Source organism: Panthera leo, chromosome F3, assembly GCF_018350215.1.
Source record: "Panthera leo isolate Ple1 chromosome F3, P.leo_Ple1_pat1.1, whole genome shotgun sequence".
NCBI lineage: Eukaryota > Metazoa > Chordata > Mammalia > Carnivora > Felidae > Panthera > Panthera leo.
This window is the reverse complement of record NC_056696.1, coordinates 40049979-40065888: the sequence shown is the minus strand read 5'-3', so window position 1 is coordinate 40065888 and position 15910 is coordinate 40049979. Positions and strand designations below refer to the sequence as shown.

General features: G+C 53.4%; 1 protein-coding gene across 1 annotated transcript in view; it reads left to right on the top strand.

The window, feature by feature from the left end:
- CACNA1S (calcium voltage-gated channel subunit alpha1 S) overlaps positions 1-15910 on the top strand; it is a 65193-nt gene that overhangs the window by 4253 nt on the left and 45030 nt on the right. Inside the window, exons 3-5 of the mRNA XM_042925746.1 lie at positions 11650-11789; positions 14259-14401; positions 14573-14725. Coding sequence (XP_042781680.1) covers positions 11650-11789; positions 14259-14401; positions 14573-14725 — 436 coding nt within the window. The remainder of the gene's footprint in view (positions 1-11649; positions 11790-14258; positions 14402-14572; positions 14726-15910) is intronic.

Below are 15910 nucleotides of genomic sequence, written 5' to 3'. Positions count from 1 at the left end.
GTTGGGGTTTAATGATCCGTGGGTATGGCACTGAAAATTTAAATAATTTCATCTCTAAATCCATATTTTGTGAGCGAAGACCAGTGAGATCATGGTACATGCATGAGTAGCTTGGAGCCACGGCTCACTCACATTTCGCCCTCTGCCACCTCCTATCCCCTTCCCACCTCAAAAGACAGACACCGCTCATTCTCTCCCTGCCGGTGCCCTGGGCCAGGGTCAGGGTTGGATACATGCGGTCTATCTTCGGTGTCTCAAGACAGGGCATGGCAATGGCTGTCCCCACCCTGGGCTGACGGTTCCGCGGCCCATTCAGCGAATGATCGCCGGGTGGAGCCTGTGGCTGATCCCTCGACCGCATCAAGCACACAGACATCCCCTGTGTCTCTTGGAGCAGAGGTGGCCATATCCACCCTTGTGTGCTTCCTTCCTGTCCACCTTGGGTGGAGGCAGCAAGCCCGTGGGAAGGGAGATGCCTGTCTCCACTTTCCCACCTCTGGCCGAGACACAGGATGTCTGGCTGCTGGATGGTGTGTGGGGGGGGAACCTGGCAGCTGGTGGGAGAAGCCTGGAGGAGGTCATGGAGGAGGACGGGAGTGCCTGTGAGGGTCTGCCCTTGTGCCTTACAACATTAAATAGGCAATAAAAAACCAAAAACCACCATGACGGATTGAAGAAGAAACCATGGACGGAAGGAAAAAGCTTTGCATTTTGATACCTTCAATGGCATTTATTTCCGACTTTTTGGACAAAGGGCCCTACAGTTTTTCATTTCGTACTGGGCCTGTCGATCATGTAGCTGGTCCTGGAGGAGGGGTCGGGGCACCGGGGAGAGGTTATAGAAGGCTCAGCAGGGAAGCCCCATGAGCAAAGGGCTGGAGGCAAGAGATTGAGAGAGGAGTTTGGGACTTAGAAGAATCTCTCAAGCTACCATGTAGAGGGTAGACCGGAACGCGGTGCGATGTGGGAAGCAGGGAGAGGGAGGAAGAGGTCATGAAGTTGTCCAGGCAGGAAACAGGGGAGACTAGACTTGAGGCATGATGCATAAGAGGGTGACGTTGAGAGACAGGAGACGGCTCAGTGGGACCTGGTGACTGCGGGATGTAGGGACGGACGCATGGGGGAGGGGAAGAAGACAAGGATGACCCTTGGGTTTCAGAGTGGGTGCCAGAGCAGATGGCGGTATCACTTACCAAGACAGGCAACACCGGGGGAGGAGCAGGCCGAGGTGGGAGGGAGGGCTACAGTGATTTTAATTTCCGACACGTGGAGATACAGGTGCCCACGTTCACCGGGCAATGGGCTTTGCAGGTCTGAGCATTTGATGGGTGAGAGGTGGGGGGCAGGGCTGGTCAGGGGGCAGGAAGGGCTTCCCACGGTTGACTTGTGTGCAAACAGAGTCAGGGGGCAGCTGGCACCCCCGATTGTGGGAAAGAAATCCTGACACTTGTCCGTGAAGCAGGCTCCCGTGGAAGGTCTGGGTGCTTCTCCAGGAGCTTTCTCCTACTCTCCATCTCCTTCCCCCCTGCTTTCGCTGCAGGTGATGGACTGGTGCTGAGGTACCCCCCCCGCCCCCCGACTCTGCCTGTTCTGTGTCAGTGGGGAAACCTGGGTCCTCCCTGAACAGGAGGGGAAACTGAGGCCCTTGCCCAGAGAGGGCAGGGGAGTTCTGGGGAGACACAGTGGGTCAGAGGATGGCAAGAAGAAGATCCAGGATGCTCATGTCTTGGCCAGCTATGTAGCATCATGGCGGAGGGGGAAATGGTCTCTGAAATCAGCCAGGTTGGGGAAGCAGCGTGGTGGTTAAGAATGGGTCCTAAGGCTACAATGTATGTTTTCTTTTTTTTATAAAAATTTTTTTTAATGTTTTTATTTATTTTTGAGACAGAGAGAGAGAGACAGAGCATGAGCAGGGGAGGGGCAGAGAGAGAGGGAGACACAGAATCCGAAGCAGGCTCCAGGCTCTGAGCTGTCAGCACAGAGCCCGATGCGGGGCTCTAACCCACGAACTGAGAGATCATGAGCTGAGCCGAAGTTGGACACTTAACCGACTGAGCCACCCAGGAGCCCCTACAATGTATGTTTTCTAGTCCAGAACCATTGATATACTAGCTGTGTGATCTTGGGCATGTTATTTAACTTCTTTGCACCCTAGGTCCCCTCATTTGTAAGATGGGGATGACATCATACACTTCAGAGAAGTTACTAGATGAGGCACCACTGTGCCTCAGAGTGGGCTCCCCAGTCACCAAGCCCTGATCCCAGAGACCCTTGGGTTGTTCTAGGGTATGACCAAAGGAGTATTTCAGATAAAAAAATTCCCCTTTCCTCCACCCACTGTCTGTCCCTGATGTCTCTTTAATGCTTCATTTTCACTCCTTGAAACATCCAGCTTATCTGAATGGCTTTCCTGTCCACCCCCAACCCCATCCTGCAGCAAACTGTCGTCGTCCTCCTCCTCCTCCTCCTCCTCCTCCTCCTCCTCCTCCTCCTCCTCCTCCTCCTCCTCCTCTTCCTTGACAGCAACATCTGGTATTTGTCGAACATTTGCATCGTACAGGTTCTGTTCTAATGCTTTATATGCATTATCTCATGTATTGCCCACAACAGCCCCACAAGGCAGGTAGTACTACTTTTCTCCTTTTTACAGAAGAATAAACTGAGGCACAGAGACTGGGTGCACATACCCGCTCGGCTATCTGGGCGGGCCCGTACCCTTTGTGGGGCATCTTGATGTGGCCTTCTGGACAGCGGAGGACAGAGGATGATGACCATCCCTGCTCCCCTGGGGACTGGTACAGGAAGGCGTCCCACGAGAGCAGCCCCCAGCCCCTCACTGTAAGTCTGCTTTCTCCTGATTGTGAAGCTGTTGCCTGCCCAGGCCAGAATGGACACACAGAGCATCCAGCCCGAGGCTCTGCCTGGGCTGGACTCCTCTTGCCCAAGAGAGAAGCCTGCCTTAGGCTTGGGAAGCCTGTGTCTAACACAGCCCTGTCCCGGAATTCTCCCTGGAGAGTAAAAGCCTGGGGATGCGGGACACAGAGGGGCACTGCTTGTCAGCGAAGCAGGAGGAGAGAAGAGACACAGAGTCACCACTGGGGCCAGCAAAAGGGCAGTGAGATGTCCAAGGGCAGTTGGAAGCCAAGACCAGAGTGCAGTGCCCTAGACCCTGAACCCAAACCAAGACCTTCTAAAGCCAGCTCTGCCCCTTGAAGCCCCACTTGCTCCCTGAGGTCTGAAGCAACGCTGATCCTAGGAGGTCCCCCTGCCTGAGTTAAAGGGGACTTTGGGAGGGTCACCATTTCAACCTAGACCGGCCCGAGGGGACCCACATGGAAAAGCAACAAGAGTCACAGTTACTAATTACTGGGCACAGACTGGAAACTGATTGCTCTGGCTACATTATCTCACTTCGGCCACAGAGCAATCCTGTGTCCAAGGAGACTTTTCAATCAGTGCAAACATGACTGATTACAATAAAGAAGGAACACACGTTAAAGATCAGTTCCCCTCAGCCCAAACAGGAGGGTAAAGCTGATTCAAAGAGAATTAGCGGAACAGAAGTATATGATAGTGGAGAAAGAAATGATGGAATAAAATTGCCAGGTTGGTTATCAAGCTAGCTGACGTCCACCGGGCAGTAAAATAGTAACCTACTGGGGTTATCTTTTCTAGCAGGCAGAAATCATTTGCAGCTCTACAGGACAGAACAGTGAGAGGGGAACCAGTATATTCTCCCAGGTCAATGGTTTCCAAGGGTGAGGGAGAGGAGGGACAGTTTGGTGGGGACCGTGCCCACACTACTGGCATCTACTGGTAGAGGCCAGGGATGCTGCTAAGCATCCTGCAAAGCACAGGAGGGCCTCCTCCCACCAAAAAAGAGTTATCCAGCTTGAAATGTGAATAAGGCTGGGGCTGATAAACTTTGTCCTAGATAATTAAATAATCCTTGGCCAGGCCTGTTATGAAATGCTCCAACATGGCGTTACAAGGACGCGGTGACCTCCGTTTGCCTGATTTCTAAGTTCTGGATGATTTTTGGTAGCACCAGTCGGGTAGGCCTTGGTGCTGCCCAGCACAGGGCCAGGCCAGCGGGATTCGGCCTTTCAGCCTGTCCCTGGCGTCGGCACCCCCGGCCTCCCTGTCCCTGGACCTTTGAGAGCACTGCGCCCACCCCTGCCACCCCTCCCATGTCAGCAGACTCGGCCAGGCCCCTGGTACATTCCTGGGGTTCCGGTTGCCGTGCGGTCTTATGCACAAGGCTGCAGCCTAAGCCTCTGGCAAGCAGGGCAGTTGTTTTTTTATAGGGTTTGGAATGTGCCCGCCAACTCCCGCGGCCAGCAGCCCACTCTACGCACCATCTGGGGAGGCTCCGGCCTCAGATGGACCCTGGCTCTGGCCTTGCCTTTCAGAGATCCGGGACCTGTTGGGCACCGGTGACCGAGCCTGGGTCACCGTACGAGGGTCTGGCAAAGTACAATCAAAGCCTGCCTTTCAGCCTCACCTCGGAGCCTGCCCTGGCCCACTGCAGGGACTCTGCTCCCCTTCCAGGGAGTTAGCACTCCCCACCCCTCGTCTGAGCCCCTCACATGAGGGCAGGGCTGAGGACAGGGAGGTAGTGAACAACGAAAGCTTTGAAGGAAAGTTGGGCACCCTATGGGGGAGTCATGGGGAACGTGAGGTTTCAAGTCAGACAAACCTGCCTCCACCCTGGACTTTGGCTGGCAGCTTCCTAAGCTCTCTGAGCCTCAGTCACCTCACCAGGGACCACGATGGGTCCTTTCAGAACTCTTACATTGATGAGGGCGAGGGCATCATGTCCCACACAACACGGGAGTTGTTCAGTTGTCATTCTTTTCCTTCCCTGCCTGACCAGCACTCCCAGACCACAGCCAAGGGGCAAGGGCAGACCTGGGCCGGGGCGGGGGAGGCAGGGGCAGGCAGGATCTGAGACCAGCATGGCCTAGTGGTTGGGGCCACTGACCCTGGAATTAACCTGTCTGGATTCACATTATGGCTCTGCCACATAGCAGCTGTGTGACCCCAGAGAAATCACATAACCTCTCTGTGCTTCAGTTTCCTTATCTGTAAAATGAGGGTAGGAGTACCTCCCTTGCACGGTTCCCGTGAGATTGAAATGTATGTATGTGGCTAGGATATAGCCTGGCACATACATGGGTACTTAATAAACCTCAGCGAATAGCTAATATTATCATGATTACCCGAGACAGTACTGGTCTCCCACCCTCTCGCATGGTGGGCTTTCCCCTCGTCCCCCCTCCATCACCTCCACTACAAGCGTGTGGCTCCTCCTGCTACCCTCAGCTCCACGGTCTTGCTAGGGTAGAAAGCCCTGGCATGTCTGACCCCCCTAGACCGGGGGGAGCCCGGTTCTCCCCTGTGGGAAGGGAGGGGGGAAGTATGATGGCAGGAGAGACCCACTCAGATCACATCTAGTTGGGTAAGACTCCATCGGCCTAAATATAGCCACGTTCCTCACTCCTCAATGGGTCATTTTCCAAACCTGGAGGCTGAGGTGGTCATGGAGACACATGCCAGGACCCTGGATACCCCTTGAATGGTGTGGCCACCGGCCACCAGGCTGGCTTAGCAGAAAAGCCGTTGACTCAGTCCCAGCAGGTGGGACTAGCCCTTTGGGCCTCGGGCACCCGGCTCCCCTCTCTGAGCCCAACTCTCTTCATCCGGGAAAAACAGCGTAGCAGGACTGAACCTTCGTCCACAACTAAGGTGCTCAGGAAATGTCATCCTTTTTCCTAGAAATCGACTTTAATCTGGATTCTGAGCCCATGTCCCTCTGGATGGGGAGAGCTTCACCTGTAGTTATTCTTGGGTTAGGGTTAGTCGGCCTGCCTGCCCTGGCCTGGAGCCAGGCCTGTGTCTCAGGCAGTGCTAAGGGCCTGGGGTCACCAGTGCTCTGTCCGCCCTGGAGGAGACCTGTTTTTCCAGTCCCACATTCCCCTCAGGTTCACCCTCCACTGTCTCCATGCAAAGTTTAAGGGGCAGGAATCCTTGGCAAGGTGAGACCCTGCTTTCCTGGGGCTCCCTGGGGCCTCTTCCCAGACCCTGCCACATCTTTAGGGCACTATGAGGACACAGACCCCAGACCAGATCTAACATTGGGGCCTCTCGGCCCTGGGGTGAGTCTCTGTTTCACTTGTGAGTCAGCCCTCTCTCTTCAACCCCTTTTTCCACATGGTGGGTTCAGGCTTAGAAAACAAAGGCCTGGGGCCCTGGCCCAAACGTCTCCTGGGGCAGGAGGCCCAGCACTGCTGTCTGCTTCAGGGAGCGAGAAAGGGGATGAATCCGGGAGGAAAACAATCATTAATGTCATGAAAGTATCTCATAACCGCAGCACCCACCAGCCTGCTGGGAACACTTACCGTGAGGCCCCCGGGCATGAAGGCATGTGCGAGGAGGCCCGCACGGAGCCCCGCCTCACCCAGCCTGTGCTCCCTACACACACACCGGGTTCCCTCTCCCTCCGCCAAACCCGCTTTGGCTCCTTGAAGCAAGTGTACCTTAAAGAGTTAACAACAACTATGAATGAATGGCCTCCCACCTGTAGGATTTGTATCCTAAGGGATCACCATGGGTTGAGCCTCAGGAAGGAGACTCAGGCACAGGAGATGAGGCCCGGCAGTGGCAGGAGGCCTCTGGCTCTTCTGTCAGCCCTGCTCTAGGCTATGGTTCTTTCTGAGCCCTCCAAGGGGGGCGAGGGGGCCCGGGAGACTGGAGTCCAGTCCAGCCTTCCTGCAGGCTACAGTGTTGGGGCAGGGATATGGAGGGAGACGGTATGCTAACAGTTGCTTCTGTGGTCCCAGACAGGGTCCAGCCAGCTCCCACCCTCTTCCGTCAACGCCTAGCACATGCCAGTGGGGGGAGCAGGTCCGTGGCAGGACTGGCTGCCCCTCATAGATGGAGGATAGCCTGGAAATAGAGGCAGTAGGAGGGCGAGGGGACTGCAGTCTAACCCCTGCCTTTTCCAGCCCAGGACTTTGGGAGTGTCCAGCTCCAACGCCCCCAGGAACAGGTGCAAGGGCTGTGGTCGGGACCATACTCCGGGGAAGCCCAGTTAGAGGTCTGTCTGTGGAGAGACGAGAATTCTCTTGAAGGGGATTGTGGCAGTGAAGGCACTTGTAGGAAGCTGGCAACAAAGTTCGTCTCGCAAAGTCAGACTGGTTCACGGTCCTCCCGTGAGGTCAGGAGGGTCAGGGGATCAGCGCTGTCTCCCCTACTCTGGTCTCAGAGCCTGGGGCGTAGCGTCCCTCCTTAGCAATAGAGATCCCGAGGCTGCACCCGTATTGATTCGGCACCCATTTCCAGTGTGTACGTGGGGGGTTTTTCCCACACCACCAGGCAACTCTGACACCAGCCGGGTGAACCTACAATTCAAAAAAATTCTCACACTGTCTACCTGGATAGAACATCAGATCTCGCAGATGAAGGGCTCGGTCCTACAAGATTGCCACCACCATCCCCAACTTCAATAGCAAGTTCGGGTTGTTATCTGTGCTTCTGACGGACGGGCTGTGGATGGCAGGTTCCAACGACCTTCCCCTTGGGTCTGATTAATTTGCTAGAGTGGCTCACGCAGAGAAACAGTCTACTTACTAGATCACTGGTTCATTGTAAAAGAATATAACTCAGGTACAGCCAGATGGAAAAGGTGCACACCTTGACCTCAAGGTATGGGGGAAAAGGGCATGAAACTTCCATGCTTTCTGAATGCACCACTCTCCTTCCCCGAGTCTCCATTGTTCACCAACCCAGAAACTCTCTGAACCTGTCCTTCTGGGTTTTCATGGGGCTTTTTAGATAGGCACAGTTGATTACATCACTGGCCGTTGGTGATTGATCCAGCCTTTAACTCCTTTCCCCTCCCGGGAGGTTAAGGGGGTTGGACTGAAAGTTCCAACCTTTTAATGATAGGGTTGGTTCCTCTGGTGATGCGTCCCCAACCTTAGGTGAGTGCCTCAAGTCGTTACTCCGTTAACATAACAAAGACATCTTTGTCAACTCTCATCGCTTACGAAATTCCAAATGTTTTAGGAGCTCTGTGCCAAAGACCTTGAAGAAGAAATATACATTTCATGTTATAAATGCAATATCACAACCTCCCTTTAAATTACGTCGTAGGAGAGATGATGACTGTTGACTGCTTTTTTAATTCATTCAACAAACATTTCTTGGGCACTTGCCATGTGTCAGGAAGTACGATGTGCTCCAGAGCAGAGGCTCGGAGACAACTACGTGGGGAAAAAAATCGGCTTGTCGCTTCTTTCAATTTGTGATCCATTGCGGACTGGTAGGTGGTCCTACTTCATGGGATCACGTCACAGCTGTGCCCTCTGAGACTCATCAAGCCCCACCTGAGGCTATGGTCCACCCATGTGCTCGGAAGTTGTGGCAAATTGCTGCAACAATTTCCAAATGCTTATTCTCACTGCCTATACGTGTCTCAGACTGATAGCAACGGTTTATGGACAGCACCAGCCTCCAGTCTGTACGTTGAGAAGCAGCGCGGTAAGGACACTGGCTCATTCCTTTGATCACAAACACTGGTGTGGCGGGCACTGTTCTAGACGCAGGTGACACAGCAGGGAACAGAGTCAAGGCCCATCGGCCCAGGGAAGAGTGATGGGAAGAGCCAGGAAAGACCCTGGATTCCTAGCTTGAGCCACTCGGTGTCATTGACTGAGACAGGGACAAACGAGGAAGGGAGCAAGTTCAGGAGTAAGAGGAGATCAGTTTTAAGCATGTTGAATTGAAGGTAGGACAGAGCCAAGTCCTTCCTGGTGAGCTACCCGCAGAAGTGACCTGAGACAACTGCTCTGTGGAAACTGGTAGAACACGGTGCAAGCAGAAATCAGACCCTCACAACTGGGCCCAGGCATCTAATAAGAAAAGCTGTGGCTTTCTGAGCATTTGGAATGTGCCAGGAAGTTGTGGGCACTTCCCTACAGGAGGCCATTTATTCCTCAGAATGACTCTTTCAGGTAGGTAGTGGTCGTTATCTCAGCTTTACAAATGAAGAAACGGAGGGTCACAGAGGTCAGGAACTTGTCCAAAGAAACAGAGCTGATGGGAACCTTTATGCCACACACCTACTGCCTCCCACCTGCTGATGGCAGCCTCTGAAGGGGGTGCTGAGGGGAACTGGGATGTTTGGGGGAAAGTTGATAACTTCGATCTTGGGGAGAGATAGCAGGGTCTTGCCTGCTGCCTCCAGTCCAACATTGAATAAATATCTGTGGAATGGATGTCCCTTGTTCCTCTGTCAAAGACTGAGCCCAGGCTGGAGGGGCCATGGGGCAACCCAATGTGGCATTGACAACACTGTCCCAAAACTCAGGAAGGGACATATCCTGCTCCCGTGTCCTCTTGGACGAGGGCCCGTGTTACGTGCACACACGGGGCTCCTATGGCAGATCCGTAGAGTTCCAGGTGCTCTGCGATCGGGTCAGGGGAGTGTGGTGGGGAGAGCTGGGCCTGGGAGCCAACAGGCTGTGGAACCTGAGTGACCCCATCTGAGGCCTACGGGCCTCGACAAGCTCACTCAGGGTCTGGTGGCCATAGGACAGGCAGTGGCAGGTGTGGGCAGCGCTCCCGTGGACGTGGCTGACCGCCCAGCCTCTGAGCACCACAACTATTTTGGGCCCTGTTTTCCCTCCACTCACTCCCACTTCAACTGTCTTGCCCCTGGGGTTGCAGCAACTTAAAACTTTAAATGCTGACTTGACTTCACTCTCCTCCCTATGCTTTTCCCTTACCGGTGAGCCTGACTCCCCGGAAGCCGGCCCTGCCCGGGAACGAAAGCACCCAGCCCATTCCAAGGCTGCACCCCACTCCACCTCAGCGGGGAGGTGCCCCGACTGCCCTGTGCATCTCCCCATGGAGCCAGGTGCCCCACAATTCCCGTTTCACCTTCAGTTAGGCACAATCCCTGTAAATAGGCCCATTAGTAGAATGGTATGTTTTGCATTTTAACCATACATTATCTGGAAGAAAAAGCAAGCTTTGGGATTACAACTGGTGGGAGGAACTAGGGGTGAGGTTAAGGAAAGTAGTCTCAGTCCATATGTGCCTCAGTTTCCCCCTCCATATAGAAGGGAAAACTATGCTCTCGGGAATGTTCTCTGAATGACGAGCTGGGAGGTTTCTCGGACCGCATCCATGTCAACGGGCCATTTGGCAACCTCTTCCCTTGCTTCCCACAGCTACTACTTGGAAGTAAAAATAAATTCTCTTCCAAATCATTAATGGGGTGGCCCGTTTCCTGATCTGGCTCCATCCAGAATAAAGCATTCATATTATGAATTCATAATCTGACTTATGCCTCTGGAGTGTGCTGATGGAGAGGCCCTGGCCGGGGGAGGGCTTTCCTGGGGGTGTTGGTGACTAATGGTAAGGGAGGGCGCTGGTTGGGGCACAGACCCCCTCGTCGGTCAGCTCCAGAGGGCAGTCAACCCCTCCCGGAGTTGTGTAGTGCCGTAGCTCTTTCCTGCCTGCAGGCTGGGCGACACCCTCTCGGGAGACTGGGCTTGTCCGGGGAGGTTGGTGGGGGTGGGGTGGGGTGCAGGGCTCTTGGAAGCCACCAACCAGGGTTCAGATGGCTGCAAGGAGAGCAGTTTGAGCCTGGAGTCCTGGCACAGGGGATGCTGCCTTCTCAGTTAGAAATAGCTCTCCTGGGCCCAGAGGTGGGGGAAGGGTGACTGGGTCCAGGACGGGGTAAGTGAGAGAATCAGAGCATCGGGCTGCAGGGCCAGAACGTGGAAGGGTCAGCAAGGCCTCCTGCAGGGCAGAGGCTGAGCTGAAACCCCCACCTCCCCCCCCACCTGGTACCTGCGGGCCCTCCTCCAGACACGGTGTGCCCGATTCCCCTCCCCCTGAATCATCCTGTTTGTGGGCTCCAGAGGGCTCCCCGAAGGCAGCTGGTGTGGGTGGGCTGGTAGGACGAGCAGGGGGAGGTTACAGAAAGACGGGTTAAAGGTGAGACCCCGACCAGCCACAGAGGGCCATCTGGGGCCCTGAGAAATGCACCCCCTCTCTGCAGTCATGCCCCACTGTCGGTCCTCAGGACGGCGCGAGAAGAAAGATGCCCAAACCAGAAACCACCTGGGGACCTTCATTTTGGGGGCTGCCCAGACCATTCATTTATTCATCCAATTCTAGGCCACAGAAGTAGAGTCATAAAAGAAATGAACAAAAATCCACATACTTCATGGAGTTTACATTCAAGTGGGTGAGACAGAAAATGAACAAGATAAAAATATATATGGTATTTTTAGCTAGGGATAAGTGCTAAGAAGATAAACTAAAGCAGAGAAGAGGAACAGAAAAAGTCAGAGGTCACTCCAGTTGTACTTGTGGGGCCAGGGAAGGCCTGGGTGAGGGATGACTTTTGAGTAAAGACCTGTAGGAAGGGAGGGAGCTGGCAATGTGGGGATGTGTGGTGGTGATGTGGGGGTGGTGGTGGGGGGTGGGAATTCCAGGCGGAGGGAACAGCCAGTGCAAATGTCCTGGGGCGGGCACATCTGAGGAACAGTGTGCCTGGGGGAGAAGAGAAAGGGAGGATCAAGGGCACACCCGGAATACACAGAGGAGTGGTGTGACTGTTTGCCTCCACAGGAGAAACTGGAGTATTTCTTCCTCATCGTCTTCTCAATCGAAGCCGCCATGAAGATCATTGCCTATGGCTTCCTGTTCCACCAGGATGCCTACCTGCGCAGCGGCTGGAATGTGCTAGACTTCATCATCGTCTTCCTGGGGTGAGGCCCACATGTGGGGAGTGGGGTTTGAGGTCAGAGGGGCTCTCTGAGGACGCTGTGCCCACCGCCGCCACCAGCATCCCAGAGGCAGGCGGGGCCCCCAGCACCATGCAAGCCCTGCCATGGAGCAGCCTCTGTTAGGGGCTGGCCCCTGCTTGTTGACAGTGACACACTGCCCTGGCAGGTCCCGCCCCTCCCCCAGCGAGGCACCACGGGCTCCTTTCTTCTTTTCACCTCACACAAAATGGGAAATGATGGGTGTGGTTTCAATGGCCAGCAGTTTCTGGACATTTATAAATGTCTCCGCCTTTATTCCCTGGACCTATATGGGGTATATGGGGAACCTGTTATTTGGGCTCACAGAGATGGATATTTAGAAACCTGTATTTGTCTGCCCGGGGGGACCATAACCAAATCCCACAGACTGGGGGGCTTAAACAACAGAAACTCATTTCCTCGCAGCTCTGGGGGCTGGAAAGCCAAGGTCAAGGTGTTCCCAGGTTTGGTTTCTCCTGCAGCCTCTCTCCTGGGATTGTGGGTGGCCACCTCCTCCCTGCGACCACGTGGTCCTTCCTCTGTGGACACCCGGGTGCCTCTTTGTGTGTCCGAATTTCCTCCTCTTCTAACGACACCAGCCAGATTGGATTAGGGTTGACCCTAACAGCTTCACTTAACTCTTTTTTTTTTTTAATTTTTTTTTTTTTTAACGTTTATTTATTTTTGAGACAGAGAGAGACAGAGCATGAACAGGGGAGGGGCAGAGAGAGGGAGACACAGAATCTGAAACAGGCTCCAGGCTCTGAGCTGTCAGCACAGAGCCCGACGCGGGGCCCGAACTCACAGACCGTGAGATCATGACCTGAGCCGAAGTCGGACGCTTAACCGACCAAGCCACCCAGGCGCCCCTTAACTTAACTCTTTAAAAAGAACTTGTCAGGGGCACCTGGGTGGCTCAGTCGGTTAAGCACCCAACTTCACCTCAGGTCGTGATCTTGTGGCTTGTGGGTTCGAGCCCCACGTTGGGCTCTGTGCTAACAGCTCAGAGCCTGGAGCCTGTTTGGGATTCTGTGTCTCCTCCTCTCTCTGCCCCTCCCCTGCTCATGCTCTGTCTCTCTCTGCCTCTCAATAATAAATAAACATTTAAAAAAAAATTTTTTTAAGAGGCCTTGTCAGGGCACCTGAGTGGCTCAGCCAGTTAAGCATCTGACTTCGGCTCAGGTCATGATCTCATGGGTTTGTGGGTTCAAGCCCTGAGTCGGGCTTTGTGCTGACAGCCCAGAGCCTGGAGCCTACTTCAAATTCTGTGTCTCCCTTTTTCTTTGCCCCTTCCCTGCTTGTGCTCTGTCTCTCAAAAATAAATAAATGTTAAAAAATTTAAAAAATAAAGTAAAAAGGCCCTGTCTCCAAATACAGCCACTGTCTGGGGTACTGAGGGTTGGGGCTTCAACATCTGAATTTGAGGGGTACACAATTCAGTCCATAATATAACTTTTAATAACCACCCCCTAATTACAACAGCAGCATTTATCAAGCACTTACTATGTGTTTTACATGTAACATCTCATTTAGCTTTTTCAACAATCTCATTTTTTCCACTTAAGGAGGCTAAGGCTCAGAGAGGTCAAGCAACTTGCCCGAGGTCGCATAGCTAGCCAGTGGCTGTGCCAGGATTCGCACCAAGGCAATCTTGGCTCCAGAACCTGGTATTTAACCACTAGGCTGCCCCTCGACTCAATAAACATGATGTTGATGATTTACTAAGTATCCCATGCGGCTTTAGGCACACTGGGGAAGGCAGAATTCTGTGAATCGGCCTCTACTCTTGATGAACCAGCCTGGGGGGGAGGCCAAGACAAATGATGACAGAATAATAGAGTGTGGGAAAACAATAGCACACAGCGCACCATTGTTGGACTCAGCGACTTGTCCCAGGGGTTCCTTGTCAAAGGCAGGATTCATAAAGAAGGGTTTGAGATGGTCTTCAGAGGATAATGGGAATTCGAGTGAATTAAGAGGAGGGGCAAATGAGCAGGAAAGGAAATAAGAGGGCATTGTCAGAAAGTGCTGCACAGGGAGACACAGCTCTGGGCTTTCTCCTCTGGGTCCCCACTGAGTGCAGCGCCACTGGTGACCTTCAGCCCCCCCACGGGGTACACTCAGCTCCCAGGCCACGGCCTGTGAGTGCCTGTGGCACGTGTCCCTCAACACCCCCCTTCGGTGCCCAGATTGGACATCTCAGATGGATCCAATCCTCTTTGTGCAGAGTCTGAACTTGGCCTCAGAATCTTCTAATAAAATTTTCCAGACTGGCATGACCAAACCCGAGTTAGTGACTGATGAGACTTGCTTCCTGTCCCCTAGGCCTGTCCACGGGCCCCTTGAGCACAGATGAGACACAGGGTCCCGGACCACTGGACCAGTCGCTTGTCTGACCACTGGGCCCTCTTCTCTCCCTCTTCTCCCCTCTAGGGTTTTCACCGTGATTCTGGAACAGGTTAACGTCATCCAAAGCAACACCGCCCCGATGAGCAGCAAAGGGGCTGGCCTGGACGTCAAGGCCCTGAGAGCCTTCCGTGTGCTCAGACCCCTCCGGCTTGTGTCGGGGGTGCCGAGTGCGTGCCGGTGCTCCTGCAGATGCCCTTTCTCCTCCCCCAACCCGTTCCCCGGCCCAGTTCTGGGTCCCCTTCCAACCCAGAGGCTTCCCAGGACATAGAGAGTGGGAGGGCCAGGAAACCAAGAGGGGAAGTGACTCCTCCTTTCTCCTCCCTGCTCGCCCTCTGCAGGCCTGCAGGTGGTCCTCAACTCCATCTTCAAGGCCATGCTTCCCCTGTTCCACATCGCCCTGCTCGTCCTCTTTATGGTCATCATCTATGCCATCATCGGGCTGGAGCTCTTCAAGGGCAAAATGCACAAGACCTGCTACTTCATTGGGACAGGTGAGCTCCCAGGGCGCTGGGGCGGGGTCGGGGTGGTGGTGGTGGTGGCCGTGGTCCTAAGACAACTCAAAAGGGACAGCCACCTCAGCCGTGGAGAAGGCCATTGTTTCCCACACCTGTTGACCTGAAGAATGGTTCTCTCTTGGACAAAGTCTCCCTTGAAGGAAGCACAGGTCTGCCAGGGTCAGTGATCGAGGCAAGTGGACAGGGGCCCAGGCCACAGCTTGCTCTGAATGGAGCACTCCCACCCCAAATAAACAAATGTGGTATTTTTGGGCTTTCTGAGCCTGCTGTGGCTTGAGCTGCAGGTCAGGACAAGCCCGAATTTCCACTTGTACTTTTCTTTACAGCCGTCATTTTAGCTTTAGTCTGAACAGGCCCTCAGAACCGGGACCCACAGAGCACTGTTTGAAAGGGGATCTCAAGAAAGCACCCAGGAGCCGAAGGGTTATTTGTAGGGTTCTCAGAGATAATACGTCTTGAGGCCCAGCCGAGCCTGACCCCAGCCTTCTAAGCCAGTAGTTCTCAAACTGTTTGCCTCAGGACTCTTGGCACTCTTAAAAATTATTAAGGACCCCAAAGAGCTTTTGTTGGTATGGATTTTATTCATTGATGTTTATGGCATTAGGTACAAAAACTGAGAAAACAATGTCACAATATTAATTTATTAGTTCATTTTAAAAGGACACTAATAAGGCCATTATGAACATAAATAATTTATTTTATTAAAAAATTACTGTATTTTCTCAAACCCAAAACATTTAACGCAAGAATGGTACTGTCTTACTTTCTGTCTAAATCTCTTTAATGCCTGGCTTAATAGAATCTGCTGGGTACCCACAGCTACTTCTGTGCTCAGTCTGTTGTGAAATCACACGTCATGCAGTCTCTAGAAAACTCCACCCTGCGTTTGTTGAAGGATCGGGAGATGAAATAATGTCTTGGCATTATTATAAAAATAATTGTGACCGAGTGGGGGCCCTGAACACTGCACTCTGAGACTCATTGCTGCCCAGATGGCAGGTATCGATCTGTCTCAGTTGGAGGGTTGATTCTACCAGGGTCGACAGGAATTGGTGATGGCATGAGGAAGAGGTGACTTCTGTTAGGAGAACCCCTCCCACCGAAAGCCCAGAACCTAACTCACCAGAGTAACCCAGGATGGCCAAGACTACCTGCAGTGTC